Here is an 11,779-nt window from a genome sequence, read left to right on the forward strand (position 1 = left end):
CGGAAGCTTATCAATGCCCTAAACTTGAAGTACCTTAAAGAGCGATAACACCCATACAAGACTTTGAATTGCAATGTGAGTCTCTTCACGATATAAAACGTGGACATCTCAAAGATTTCTTTCGGCATAAGAATTCAGCTTACTTATACGCATTCTCTGAGTCTGTTAATCTTCATATTAATTGGCATGAAAAGTGATTTTCTTCATAACTTATATAAATTAAAGGACTGTATGAGCTAGGTTTCAGCAAATTAGCTATTTTTCCTGGATGGTTTCCATGTCTAAATATTTAAATTCGCTTTAGTTTTTATGTTTAAGAATCATACACATTAGACCTGCTTTCAGCTGCACAGAGATTTGAAAGGGTCGCATATTAGACCTACATGTAGTCACGGAGTAAAAGATAGAGCTTTTAAAAGATATTAAAAAGTGAACAGGATGCACGATGACATTTTGTTGTTAAGACTTCCGTCTCATAGACAATAATAAAACCGAACTCTGTTCAGATTCCTCTCCACTTCTCATGCATGGCATTTCATGACAGTTTAAAACTAAGAACGCATATACGCGATTCAAACATAGCTCTTAATCAAGTGCGTTAGCGTATGTGTTTGTGAGATGGCTTACACACGAAATTGTGCATAATTATTTATAATCTTTTAAGACCCACAAACAATGATGTGGACTACACAAACAAATGTAACGCACCCTAAAAGAGTTGCATCGCAGACATCTGGATCACACACTATGGATTGGTGGGGACGCAGATCTTCCCGATATCAACTGGGCATGTGAATCTGTTGAGGAATATGACTATCCAACTACCATCAGTCAACAGTTTATAGACACATTTAGGGATCTTGGATGTCTGCACGTCATCGACTTCCCAACAACGTGGTAACAACATTCTTGACAACCTTGCAACAAATAGACCATCCTTTCTTAATAAAGTAAGACCAATTCCAGGACTTAGTGATCACGAAAAAGTATTAATTGACATCAACTCAACGCACTGATGCTATTAGTTTTGATTTGACAAAGAACCTTGCTAAATTTCAGCAACATGCTATCAACAATGCACCAGTAGATGTGAAGTAAAATGAACATTTTCACTCATTCCATTAATACACATGTACCATCAAAAATCACTTCAAGTCGTTTCAATAAGGGGCTTAACCATGGTGTGATAAAAACATCCGGAGACTCCGTAGAAGGTAACGTCGTGCACATAGGAGGGTCCGCATAACAAACACCTAGAATGATTGGAGAAAATATCGTGAGGCCCAGAGTACCAACAGGAAAGAGTGTAAAAGTCATACCACAAATATATTAACAGTATGTTAGGAGAGAAGGGCCATTCAAACAAGAATCTATACTCTTACATCAAGAGTAAGTGCTGTGACAGTTCAGGGGTCTCCCCCTTGCGGAACGAGGGTTTGCTTCACTTTATAATTAGTCCAAAAGATAAGGCAGAGATCTTGAATCAGCAGTTCTCATCTGTCTTCCATCCAGAGAGTCACTTAGTAACCTACCGGACTTTGGCCAATCAACTTACCAAGGGGTAAATAACATCAAAGTCACAGAGAAAGGTGTCCTCAAACTATCCTTAACCCAAACAAGGCTAGTGGACAAATTGGAAGACAGCATATGTCCCTCCAAAGAAATTCAAAGAAGACAAATTCAAAGCATCTACATGTAAGTACCGTCCAGTGTCTCTCACATCTGTATGCTGCAAGACCTTGGAGCATATAGTCCACAGCCATGTCATTAATCACCTTGAGAGAAATAACATCCTCTCAGACCAGCAGCATGGTTTTAGGAAGAGACGATAATGTGAAAGTCAGCTGATAACAACTATCCATGTCCTAGCAAGTAGCCTCGACAAACGCCAACAGGTATAGATGCAGTCTTACTCGACTTCAGCAAAGCCTATGACAAATAAGTCCCCCACCATCGATTAGCCTTCAAACTGGAGCACTATGGTGTAAAAGGACAGACCCTGGAATGGATCAGCAATTTCCTTGCTGACAGAAGCCAACAAGTAGTTGTTGATGGAGAGATGTCATCAGCTGCTCCTGTAACATCTGGAGTACCCCAGGGCACAGTGATTGGCACACTGCTGTTTCTGTTTTTCTGACCTACTATCCCGAGTCAAATCAACAACAAGGCTCTTTGCTGATGATTGTCTGCTGTACCGTAAGACAGCTAATGAGGAGGACACAATCACTCTCTAGGTACAAGTATGGGAGTCTGAGTGGCTGATGAGCTTCAACCCAGAGAAATGTGAAGTTATACGCATCACCAACAAACGGCGTAAAATTAAGACCAATTATTCCATCCATGGCCAAAATTTGCAGTTCATCACCAAAGCAAAGTATCTGGGCGTTACCATCGATAACAAGCTCAATTAGGGACCACATATTAACAACATCACAAGAAAAGCCAACAACACCACTGCTTTCCTGAGTCGTAACCTTTCTGGATTCCCACGGTCCATCAAGTCAACCAGCTATAAGACCCTAGTGAGACCATAGTGTCAGCTGATTCTCTCGAGGCCTTCAAAGCGTAAATGACTACATTGACAAACCATCTAGTCATTTACATCCTGTAAACAGCTATAACACTAGAGGACGTACTTTGAAGTTTCTACAACCATTCCGCTCTGCACTCCTTCCAGGATGAGTAGTAATTTTAAAAACTGAAGGCCTTTTTTATCATTTTAAAAACAGATTTTAACGAGGTTTTCCTCAGCATGATTTAAATCTTTTAAACATGTGCAATAATGTCCAACTTTGGCGCCAGGCACATTATTGGAGGAAGAAGAAGAATTAAGATCCTCTCTTCTATCGGTCTTTTCTTTTGCTTTTGTGACTATCGTAATGTTAACAATCTAATAAATTATTTTGAAATCATTTGCTATATAAGTACCGTTTGAAACATTTCAAATTCCTTATGGTATTTAATCTTGTGATAACGGTGAACATAATGTTATGCTCACAATTTAAAAAATATACATCGTTTTGATGTGACATTATAAATTCATAATTACAACAGTTAAAAGTAGCGGGGAGTGGGGGGGGGGATATACTTTCAGCTAGGACGGCCACTACCTACAACCAAGCCCCGAAACCCCCATCCCAAAATCAAATAATTTGAGATGTTACGCCAGAAACATTTTTTTTCTCTAAGTGGCACATGCATATTTTTTTAAAGAACACTTTCTAAATATTCTAGGCCTACACATCGTATCGGCAAAAATATTTAGGAGCCCCCGTTTTATTCCATGAACAGGGAAAAACTTCATTAAATTCTAATATAAGATGTCATAATCATACTTAATCATAATGAACGTACAAACAGTTTTTTTTCCCATCCTGCATCGCTCTGCAGGCGCTTTATTTCATTGGTCAATTTACCGAGGCGCTATTTTTCGAGGATTGAGAAGGACGAAGAAGAAGGTGTAAGCAGCTGGTAAATGTGAAAAGTTAATGACGTTTTCACCACCCAGTGTCTTTGAGACTGTGATAAATGCAATGAACAACAACCAAGGATTGGTGTACGTATATTTTTGTTAATTTTTTACGGTAAATAATTGTAATATTTGGCAACAACAAATCTTCACTATCGGAGACAACTTTTGTTCTGACGCCATTTTGAAAAGTTGGATATCTAAATTTCTTAGACTTTAGTACATATATTGCAAGAAATGAAAGGGAAATTTGAGTGATATGACATACTTAATTTACTTCCATGCAATAAATAGGCAATGTATTGTAGGCCTCAAAGCACCGTACATGTATGTGTTCCATGCTGTACGTTGTAAAACGGCGACGTTTCGCCTTTTAATAAAATGAATGCTCAATATAATAGTTCTCTCTCTGTTTGTACAAATGATCTTTCAAAGCGGAATTTCTTGTTTATTTTTTAGCTCTACTGGTCAGAGACCAGAAGAGCTTATGCGATAGTAAGGTGTCCGTCGTCCGTCCGTCTGTCTGTCTGTCTGTCTGTAAACAATTTTTCAAAACGCTACTCCTCCTACAGTTTTGGTCTGATTTTAATATAACTTGGCACACAAGTAGACTACACTAAGATACATAAACTAGTGCATCGGATTTTGATTTTAATGAACGGTGTTGCCATGGTTACTAAAAACAGAATTTTCTTAGAAATTCCTTTAAAACGCTACTCCTTCTACAGTTTTGGTCTGATTTCAATATTACTTGGCACACAATTAGACTACACTAAGATACAAAGAAAAGTGCATCGGATTTTGATTTCAATGAATGGTGTTGCTATAGTTACTAAAAATAGAATTTTCTGTGAAATTCTTTTAAAACGCTACTCCTCCTACAGTTTTGGTCTGATTTCAATATTACCTTGCACACAGGTAGACTACACTAAGATACATAAAATAGTGCATTGGTTTTTGATTTCGATGAACGGTGTTGCCATGGTTACTAAAAATAGAATTTTCTGTGAAATTTCTTTAAAACGCTACTCCTTCTACACTTTTGGTCTAATTTCAATATTACTTTGCACACAAGTAGACTACACTAAGATACATAGAATAGTGCATCGGATTTTGATTTCAATGAATGGTGTTGCTATAGTTACTAAAAATAGAATTTTCTGTGAAATTCTTTTAAAATGCTACTCCTCCTACAGTTTTGGTCTGATTTCAATATAACTTGGCACACAAGTAGACTGCACTAAGATACATAAAATAATGCATCGGATCAGGGACCTATATACTAACGGGATAGGCAACTACCGCAAATCTCGCGATATCTCGTAAGTCGCGAGATTTCGTAAGTCAACTTTAATTAACTATATTTCTAACGCTATCGCATATTTGAGATCAAATCCTTTAATTATCTGTCAAAAAATCATTCAAAATTTGTTTTAATCACGTATTATACTCCTTATCTTAGTAGTAATTTTGTTTTATGCAAAATCAGCACATGCCCCGATCGGCCATATTTCCGAGAAATCGCGGATTTCGGTCTTTGTTTTCCTTATATTTAAATTATATTATTATTATCATTTAAAATTTATTAATAAATCAATTCCAATACATAAAAGGAATAAATGATAATAATCAGAAAACACCCTGTTTACTGGGAATAAATGTTAATTGAAAAATTTGTAGTGTCTTGCGTGATGTTTTGGGTATAAAAACATGGCGATGAAGGAGTTGCCTATCCCTTTAGTATATAGGTCCCTGATCGGATTTTGTTTTCGATGACTGTTGTTGCCATGGTTACTAAAAATAGAATTTTCTGTGAAATTTCCTTAAAATGCTACTCCTTCTACAGTTTTATTCTGATTTCAATATTACTTGGCACACAAGTAGACTACACTAAGGTAAATAAAATAGTGCATCGGATTTTGATTTCGATGAACGGTGTTGCCATGGTTACTAAAAATAGAATTTTCTGTGAAATTTCTTTAAAACCTACTCCTTCTACAGTTTTGGTCTGATTTCAGTATAACTTGCACACAAGTAGACTACACTAAGATAAATGGAATAGTGCATCGGTTTTTGATTTCGATAATCAGTTTTGCCATGGTTACTAAAAAAAGACTTTCTGTTAAATTCCTTTAAAATGCTACTCCTCCTTCAATTTTAGTCTGATTTCAATATAACTTGGCACACAAGTAGACTACACTAAGATACATGAAATAGTGCATTGAATTTTGATTTTGATGAACAGTGTTGCCATTGTTACTAAAAATAGAAATGCCTGTGAAATTCCTTTAAAATGCTACTCCTTCTACAGTTTTAGTCTGATGGCAATGGCTTCTTTTCTCATCCTTTGTTTTAAGTACAAACCAGTAGAGCTACAGTCTTGACAGAGACTTCTGGTTAATTTTTACCCCCTCTATTTATTCGGATGATAATATTTGTACCGAGCACGGTTTCGTAGTTAAATACAGACTGAAGTACATCCGGTTTGAATTCATGTGTTCTCGGATAGCCAACTCTTTTGATTTTTTGGAACTTATGACTTATGACAAGGTATAGACGAGCTATTTTTGTTTCAAAATTATGAAAAAGCATCAATATTTTACGAAAAGTGTCTTCAACCGCAACTATCCGATTATTCATAAAGGTTAACATCATCAGAACGGTTGAAATAGATTGTAGCTTAGCATAACCCTTAATCATGTTAATCATATGCACGAGAATGATATGGAGGAAAACATACATTTAAAAAGTGGATGTAGGCGAAATCCCGTCCACTTATCTGAAGAGAATAAGTTTGTATATTGAAATACTTTACTGTTCAAAAGAAAAATTTTCTAATGTCTGACCTGCTGAGATGAAGATGTTAAAAAAGAAAAGCCTACATAGTGAATTAATATTGATCGTATATCAAGTAATGCAAATGAATCATCAGCTTGAATTATCAGTTATTTCACAATTATTGACCTGTGTAGGCCAACATGAAGTTATAAGGACCTATGTCAAGTGATAATGACCCGCAGTGAAAGAAAATAAAAACCATATGTGAGAGGTCATGTTCATTTTTTTCCCCTGAGCTCAATATCTCTTGACATGGGTCCTTATATAACCCACATTTTGACTAATATGTTGACGGTATGACCTTTAGGGCGAGTGCAGATACTTGTCCAGTTTTCATTTAGATCGGACTTGCCAAACCGCACATGACATTCGGTGTGTCGTTTGTATGTTGCTATACCAAAACGAAGCCTGAACAGGGCTAATTTCAATCAGTTTATGACTATTTTTCTGCAATAAACAGATAAATTAATTAAATCAAGACAAGTTTATCATTCATTTAACTTTTGTTGTTATTCTCACGAGAACGTTGCTTTAGCATTTGTTTATGAAGCGATGCATTGTGGGTCAGAATTACTGTTGAAAAAAAATTCTATGGAATGAATGTGCAGTAGTCCAAATTTTCTCTTCGCCCTGTCTTTGTTGTTAGAGCTCGCTGCGCTAGCTATAATTGTATTGTTATACAAAAAATCAGTTTCAAAGTTAATATATCATTGAAAAGAAGAAAAATATACACATATTGTGACGTCACTTTATAATTTTTATGACTGAAAAGACATGGCTGTCAATAAAAATTAGCAAAAAAATTATCAAAAAAAAAAACAAACATGCTTCTTATATCTGCATAATATATTAATTATAACAGACGCCACATTCTACATAACTGTGGTGCAGGTAAACAATGAGCCGAGCAATATCATATTCTGCTGGTAAGCTATTGCATCAGTATCAGCCAATAAATATTTTGAATAAAAAGACTTGTATGAACTATGAAATAGTATAAAACTTATTTAATGACTATGTGCCCCATAAACAGTAAAATCCAAAATGTTGCGGGCGCAGTTGTAACCCCACCGTACCTCCACATATTCGCAAATTTTAATTCATGTAAATTATTTTCAAATAAGTCTTTAAGATTACATGTCTGTGTAGCTTATAAACCTTTTTTTTGGAGTCAAAAGCCTGAGGCCGAATTTGAAGGCAAGAGGGGCAAGACTTTTAAACATTTTATTTGTAAACGGTGAGAGTGTTGTTAATCAAAATATATTTATTGAAAACTGCATTAATATACTACAGTTTTATATAGGAAAATGTTTAAGATATAAACGACCGAAAATCCAGTCGTATCATGAAACTTAAAATCTTAAATTTTACTGGGCATAAACCGTGTAGAAACAAGCTGAAAGCTCAAGTGAGCTTTTCTGTCATTTTCTGAAATATTGAAATATGGAATTCTTGATAAACAGTACCAAAGTCCTACTCTATTCCTTTAAAAATAAAAATTTTCTTTGAAATATATTTTCAAATAAGCCTTTGGCAGAACTTTTAAAATTGTCTAATGTCCGTCCGTCCGTCTGTAAACTTTTCACATTTTCAACTTCTTCTCAAGAACCACTGGGCCAATTTTAACCTAACTTGGTACAAAGCATCCTTAGGTGAAGGGGAAAAATTGTTAAAATCAAGGGCCAAGACCCCTTCCAAGGGTAGATAATCAAGAAAATACGTATAGGGTGGGGTTTAAAAAATCTTCTTCTCAAGAACCACTGGGCCAGAAAAGCTGAAATTTGTGGGAAATGGGGTAGTGTATATTTTTTATCATACACAGGGGTAGGGCAGGGCCACTTAGGGAATCCAAGTTTTACATAGAAATATACAGAACAAATCTTTAAAAATCTTCTTCTCAAGAACCACTGGGCCAGAAAAGCTGAAACTTATGTGGAAGTATCCTTGGGTAGTGTAGATATTAAATTGTTAAAATCATGACCCCCGGGGGTAGGGCGGGGCCACAATAGGGAATCCAAGTTTAACCTAGAAATATATAGAATAAATCTTTAAAAAACTTCTTCTCAAGAACCTCTGGGCCAGGAAAGCTGAAACTTATGTGGGAGCATCCTTAGGTAGTGTAGATATCAAATTGTTAAAATCATGACCCCCGGGGGGAGGGCGGGGCCACAATAGGGAATCTAAATTTTACATAGAAATATATAGAACAAATCTTTAAAAATCTTCTACTCAAGAACCACTTGGCCAGGAAAGCTGAAACTTATGTGGAAGCATCATTGGGTAGTGTAGATATTAAATTGTTAAAATCATGACCCTCGGGCGTAGGGCGGGGCCACAATGGGGAATCCAAGTTTTACATAGAAATATATATAGAACAAATCTTTTAAAAAGATCTGCATCACCCAAGTTACTCAGGTGAGCGATGTGGCCCATGGGCCTCTTGTTACCTAACTTACTATATAATTAATTAAATTGGAATAAAAACACGCAGACAATCATTAATTCAATAAAGAGTTTTAAGAACTGTTTATTCACATACTTGTCTATTAATTAGCTGAACACATAATATAGAGATTAAATTAATATTTAATAATTCAAAGTAATACTAAATAAATTGATTGATTGATTGTTTGTGTGTTTTATTTCAATTTAATTAATTATAAAGCAGGTAAATAGTGATGTCGTGATCATCAAAAATTTTGAATATCACGATTTCAGACCAAAACAGGGCTTCAACTGGAAGTATGGCATGTTGTGACAACATAGAGAGTCCCCTAAGATTGTGGTGTTTTTATTTTGTTTCTTTTTTTGTGTTCAGTTTGTTATATTTGAGTTTTTATATATTTTAGAGGCATTCACCAATGTCATTACTAATGACAAACATGAGAAACGGAGACGGGAGAATGGAAAGACTGATCTTCACAGACAGCAGTCAAAACAAAGCAAAAGAAAGCATTCAGTAAGTCTAATTTACTAAAAACCTATATGAAAAAGTGATCTTTTGGGATTTATTTTTAAATTAATTTGCCTACATTTCAAAGATATTTGTTAATTTACAGTCTTCTTTCATCATGTGTATCAGGGTTGTAGAGGAATTAAATATCCTTTGAAATTTATGATATTTTGTGTCAATGGGTATTTCTACAAAACTAAGGTCACATAATTCATTATCATTGATACTTGTACAGATATGTTTTTAAAAAGTCTGTATGATTAACTATGCGCTTTTCCCCTCAGAAACTGGAAAGAAGAAAGAAGGCCGTGGAACATCTTATCTAGACAAATCTTGGACCCCAACATCTAAAAAGAACTTGACGGCGTGCCTTTGGTTGGACATAATTTCACCGGAGAAGACTGATGACGAAGACTCAACAAAGAGGGTCAGGCTCCCATTTTCCTGGGGATCAACCAGACTGTGCAAGGGAAAAGAGGCACTGGACAAGGCATATAGACACAAGGTCCTGAAGACCGAATCTGCCAGACGCCAGTTGGTATTTGTAAAGGATGGTAGAGAGGACACAACAACACCTCCTCCTGAGAAGTGTGCAGCTTGGGCCATTTCCAGGGACTACTCCTCATAGAGGTAATTAATTTTCTCAGATACTTATTTATTTTTACCTTTCTTAGTATTGTGTCAAACTTTAATAAATTCATTTAACTTCCCTTTTTAAGTGAAAAAAAAGATCAATACCATTTGAAAAAAAATATTACGGATGTGTTATTTTTTGCTTGCAAATACTGAAGTCTGATTATATTGAACCATATTCTATGGCCTTCTTTTGATGACAGTGTAGGGTCTCCTTGTCTAACCAGTTGTGTACTATCATTATAAGAAAAGGAGCAACATCAAACAAAAGTAGGGTAAAATAGACAATGTGACCTCTTTTTGGAAATTATGCCTGTACATCCTTAAATAATTTGTGGATCACATCTTATCTTTGAATCTGAGAGAATCTGATTTTGGAAATTTAACATATCAGATATTTTTATAATAACTCACATCCTTATGACCAGAAAACTTGGTTTTTTGATGGAGATAAGAATTACTGTACAATCATTTTAATTCATGGGGGTCAATGTTTGTGGATTAGTGAAATTTTGTTGGTTCTTGGGAATGTAATTTTGTAAGTAATTTGTATATTCAGAAGATTCAGTGAACAACTTTTCGGCTGAACATTTCCTTCTCAACTTCCCTAGAAGGACAGCTTATTCAATGAATGGGATGTATTATAAACACCAAAATATTACTTCAGCTAAATTTTAACTATTTTTTTATTCCTTGTAGGTCAAACGAGGTTTCAGCTATCAAGAGGATACAAGAAAAAGAACTTTTTAATTCTGTGGTTGTGTATTTCCAGATGTAAATATTGACAGTTGTTATGGTTTTTTTAATGTACCTGTAATCAACAGTTCAGGGTATATAGTTTTTACACTGTTGGTCTGTCTGTCTGCAAAAGTGTAAACTAGGCCTAAAGCTTTTGAGTGGATGGGGCGACTGCTTTCACATTTCACAAATGTTTTAGTGACCAGACCTGTTGACCTCCTTACATGGATCTTTGAGTTTCAACCACTTTTAACAAAAAATTTAAACTGTATTCTTGGCCACAACTTTCAAATAGTTGATGCTAAAGCTTTCACTTTTGCATTCCATTTGACAAGACTTTCAACAGGTATAAATATTTTTGACATTGACCTTCGAGTTGGATTCACTTTTAAAATATTTTAACCTTGGACAGAACTTTTGAAAAGCAAGTACTAGGGCTTTCATATTTCGAAAGTGATAAAACCTTTCTTTGGATACCAACATTTTTGACCTTGACCTTGGACTTGCAAATGAGAAACTACAACACACACAATAAGCTGTCTTTTCGGGGCATCAGTGTTTCACAAACACATTTTTAAATCAATTATGAACAGCTCTTAAGCTGTTCAAACAGTAGAATACAGTAGAATTCAGAGGTTATATTTTGTCAATACCCCAAGAATCTGATTATATGATTATGAAAGTAAATTTCTGTTTTTCATTTATATTGATCTTTTGATAGTCGATATGATACCTTGATTCTAAATATTAATAGTCACTAATTTGGTTTTCATGTATAAAATATTTATATAATAGTAGCTAAAGCACCTGGCCATGTTTGTATTTATGTTTTACATACAGAGACAGTGTGATGTTTTGACATATCTGTAAAAATTGTTATGCTTTTTCATAGATTTATTTTTTTATAATACTGTAGTAACTTAATTGAGTCCCTGAATGTCAATAGTCACTAATTTGGTTTTAATGTATAAGATATTGTATTTTTTATAATAGTAACTAAAAGCAAGCCATGATTTTTTTTATGTTGTACATATACAATGTTGATGCTTTGATATATCTTTAAAATTTGTTATACTTTTTCATAGATTTATTTTGTTCTCATAATACTCAAGTAACTTCTTTGTTGTGAATTTGAATAGATAGTATTA

The 11,779-nt window shown here is 34.8% G+C and overlaps 1 protein-coding gene across 1 annotated transcript; it reads left to right on the top strand.

The window, feature by feature from the left end:
* The first annotated feature begins 1,761 nt into the window (after positions 1-1,761).
* On the top strand, positions 1,762-11,383 carry LOC134234192 (uncharacterized). Its single transcript, XM_062716247.1, has 5 exons — positions 1,762-1,839; positions 2,235-2,313; positions 9,157-9,270; positions 9,545-9,890; positions 10,593-11,383. The coding sequence occupies exons 1-4, from the start codon at positions 1,762-1,764 to the stop codon at positions 9,886-9,888; spliced, it is 615 nt and encodes a 204-aa protein (XP_062572231.1). The 3' UTR covers positions 9,889-9,890; positions 10,593-11,383.
* The last annotated feature ends 396 nt before the right edge of the window (positions 11,384-11,779 follow it).

Source organism: Saccostrea cucullata, unplaced genomic scaffold (assembly GCF_032062105.1).
Source record: "Saccostrea cucullata isolate Sc308-1 unplaced genomic scaffold, CSIRO_AGI_Scuc_v1 ctg329, whole genome shotgun sequence".
NCBI lineage: Eukaryota > Metazoa > Mollusca > Bivalvia > Ostreida > Ostreidae > Saccostrea > Saccostrea cuccullata.

Coding starts and splice junctions, on each gene's coding strand:
- LOC134234192 (XM_062716247.1), top strand. CDS start 1,762: ATGTCATTAATCACCTTGAGAGAAATAACATCCTCTCAGACCAGCAGC. Junction 2,314..9,156: donor ACGCATCACCAACAAACGGC/GTAAAATTAAGA, acceptor TATATATTTTAG/AGGCATTCACCAATGTCATT. Junction 9,271..9,544: donor CAAAAGAAAGCATTCAGTAA/GTCTAATTTACT, acceptor TTTTCCCCTCAG/AAACTGGAAAGAAGAAAGAA.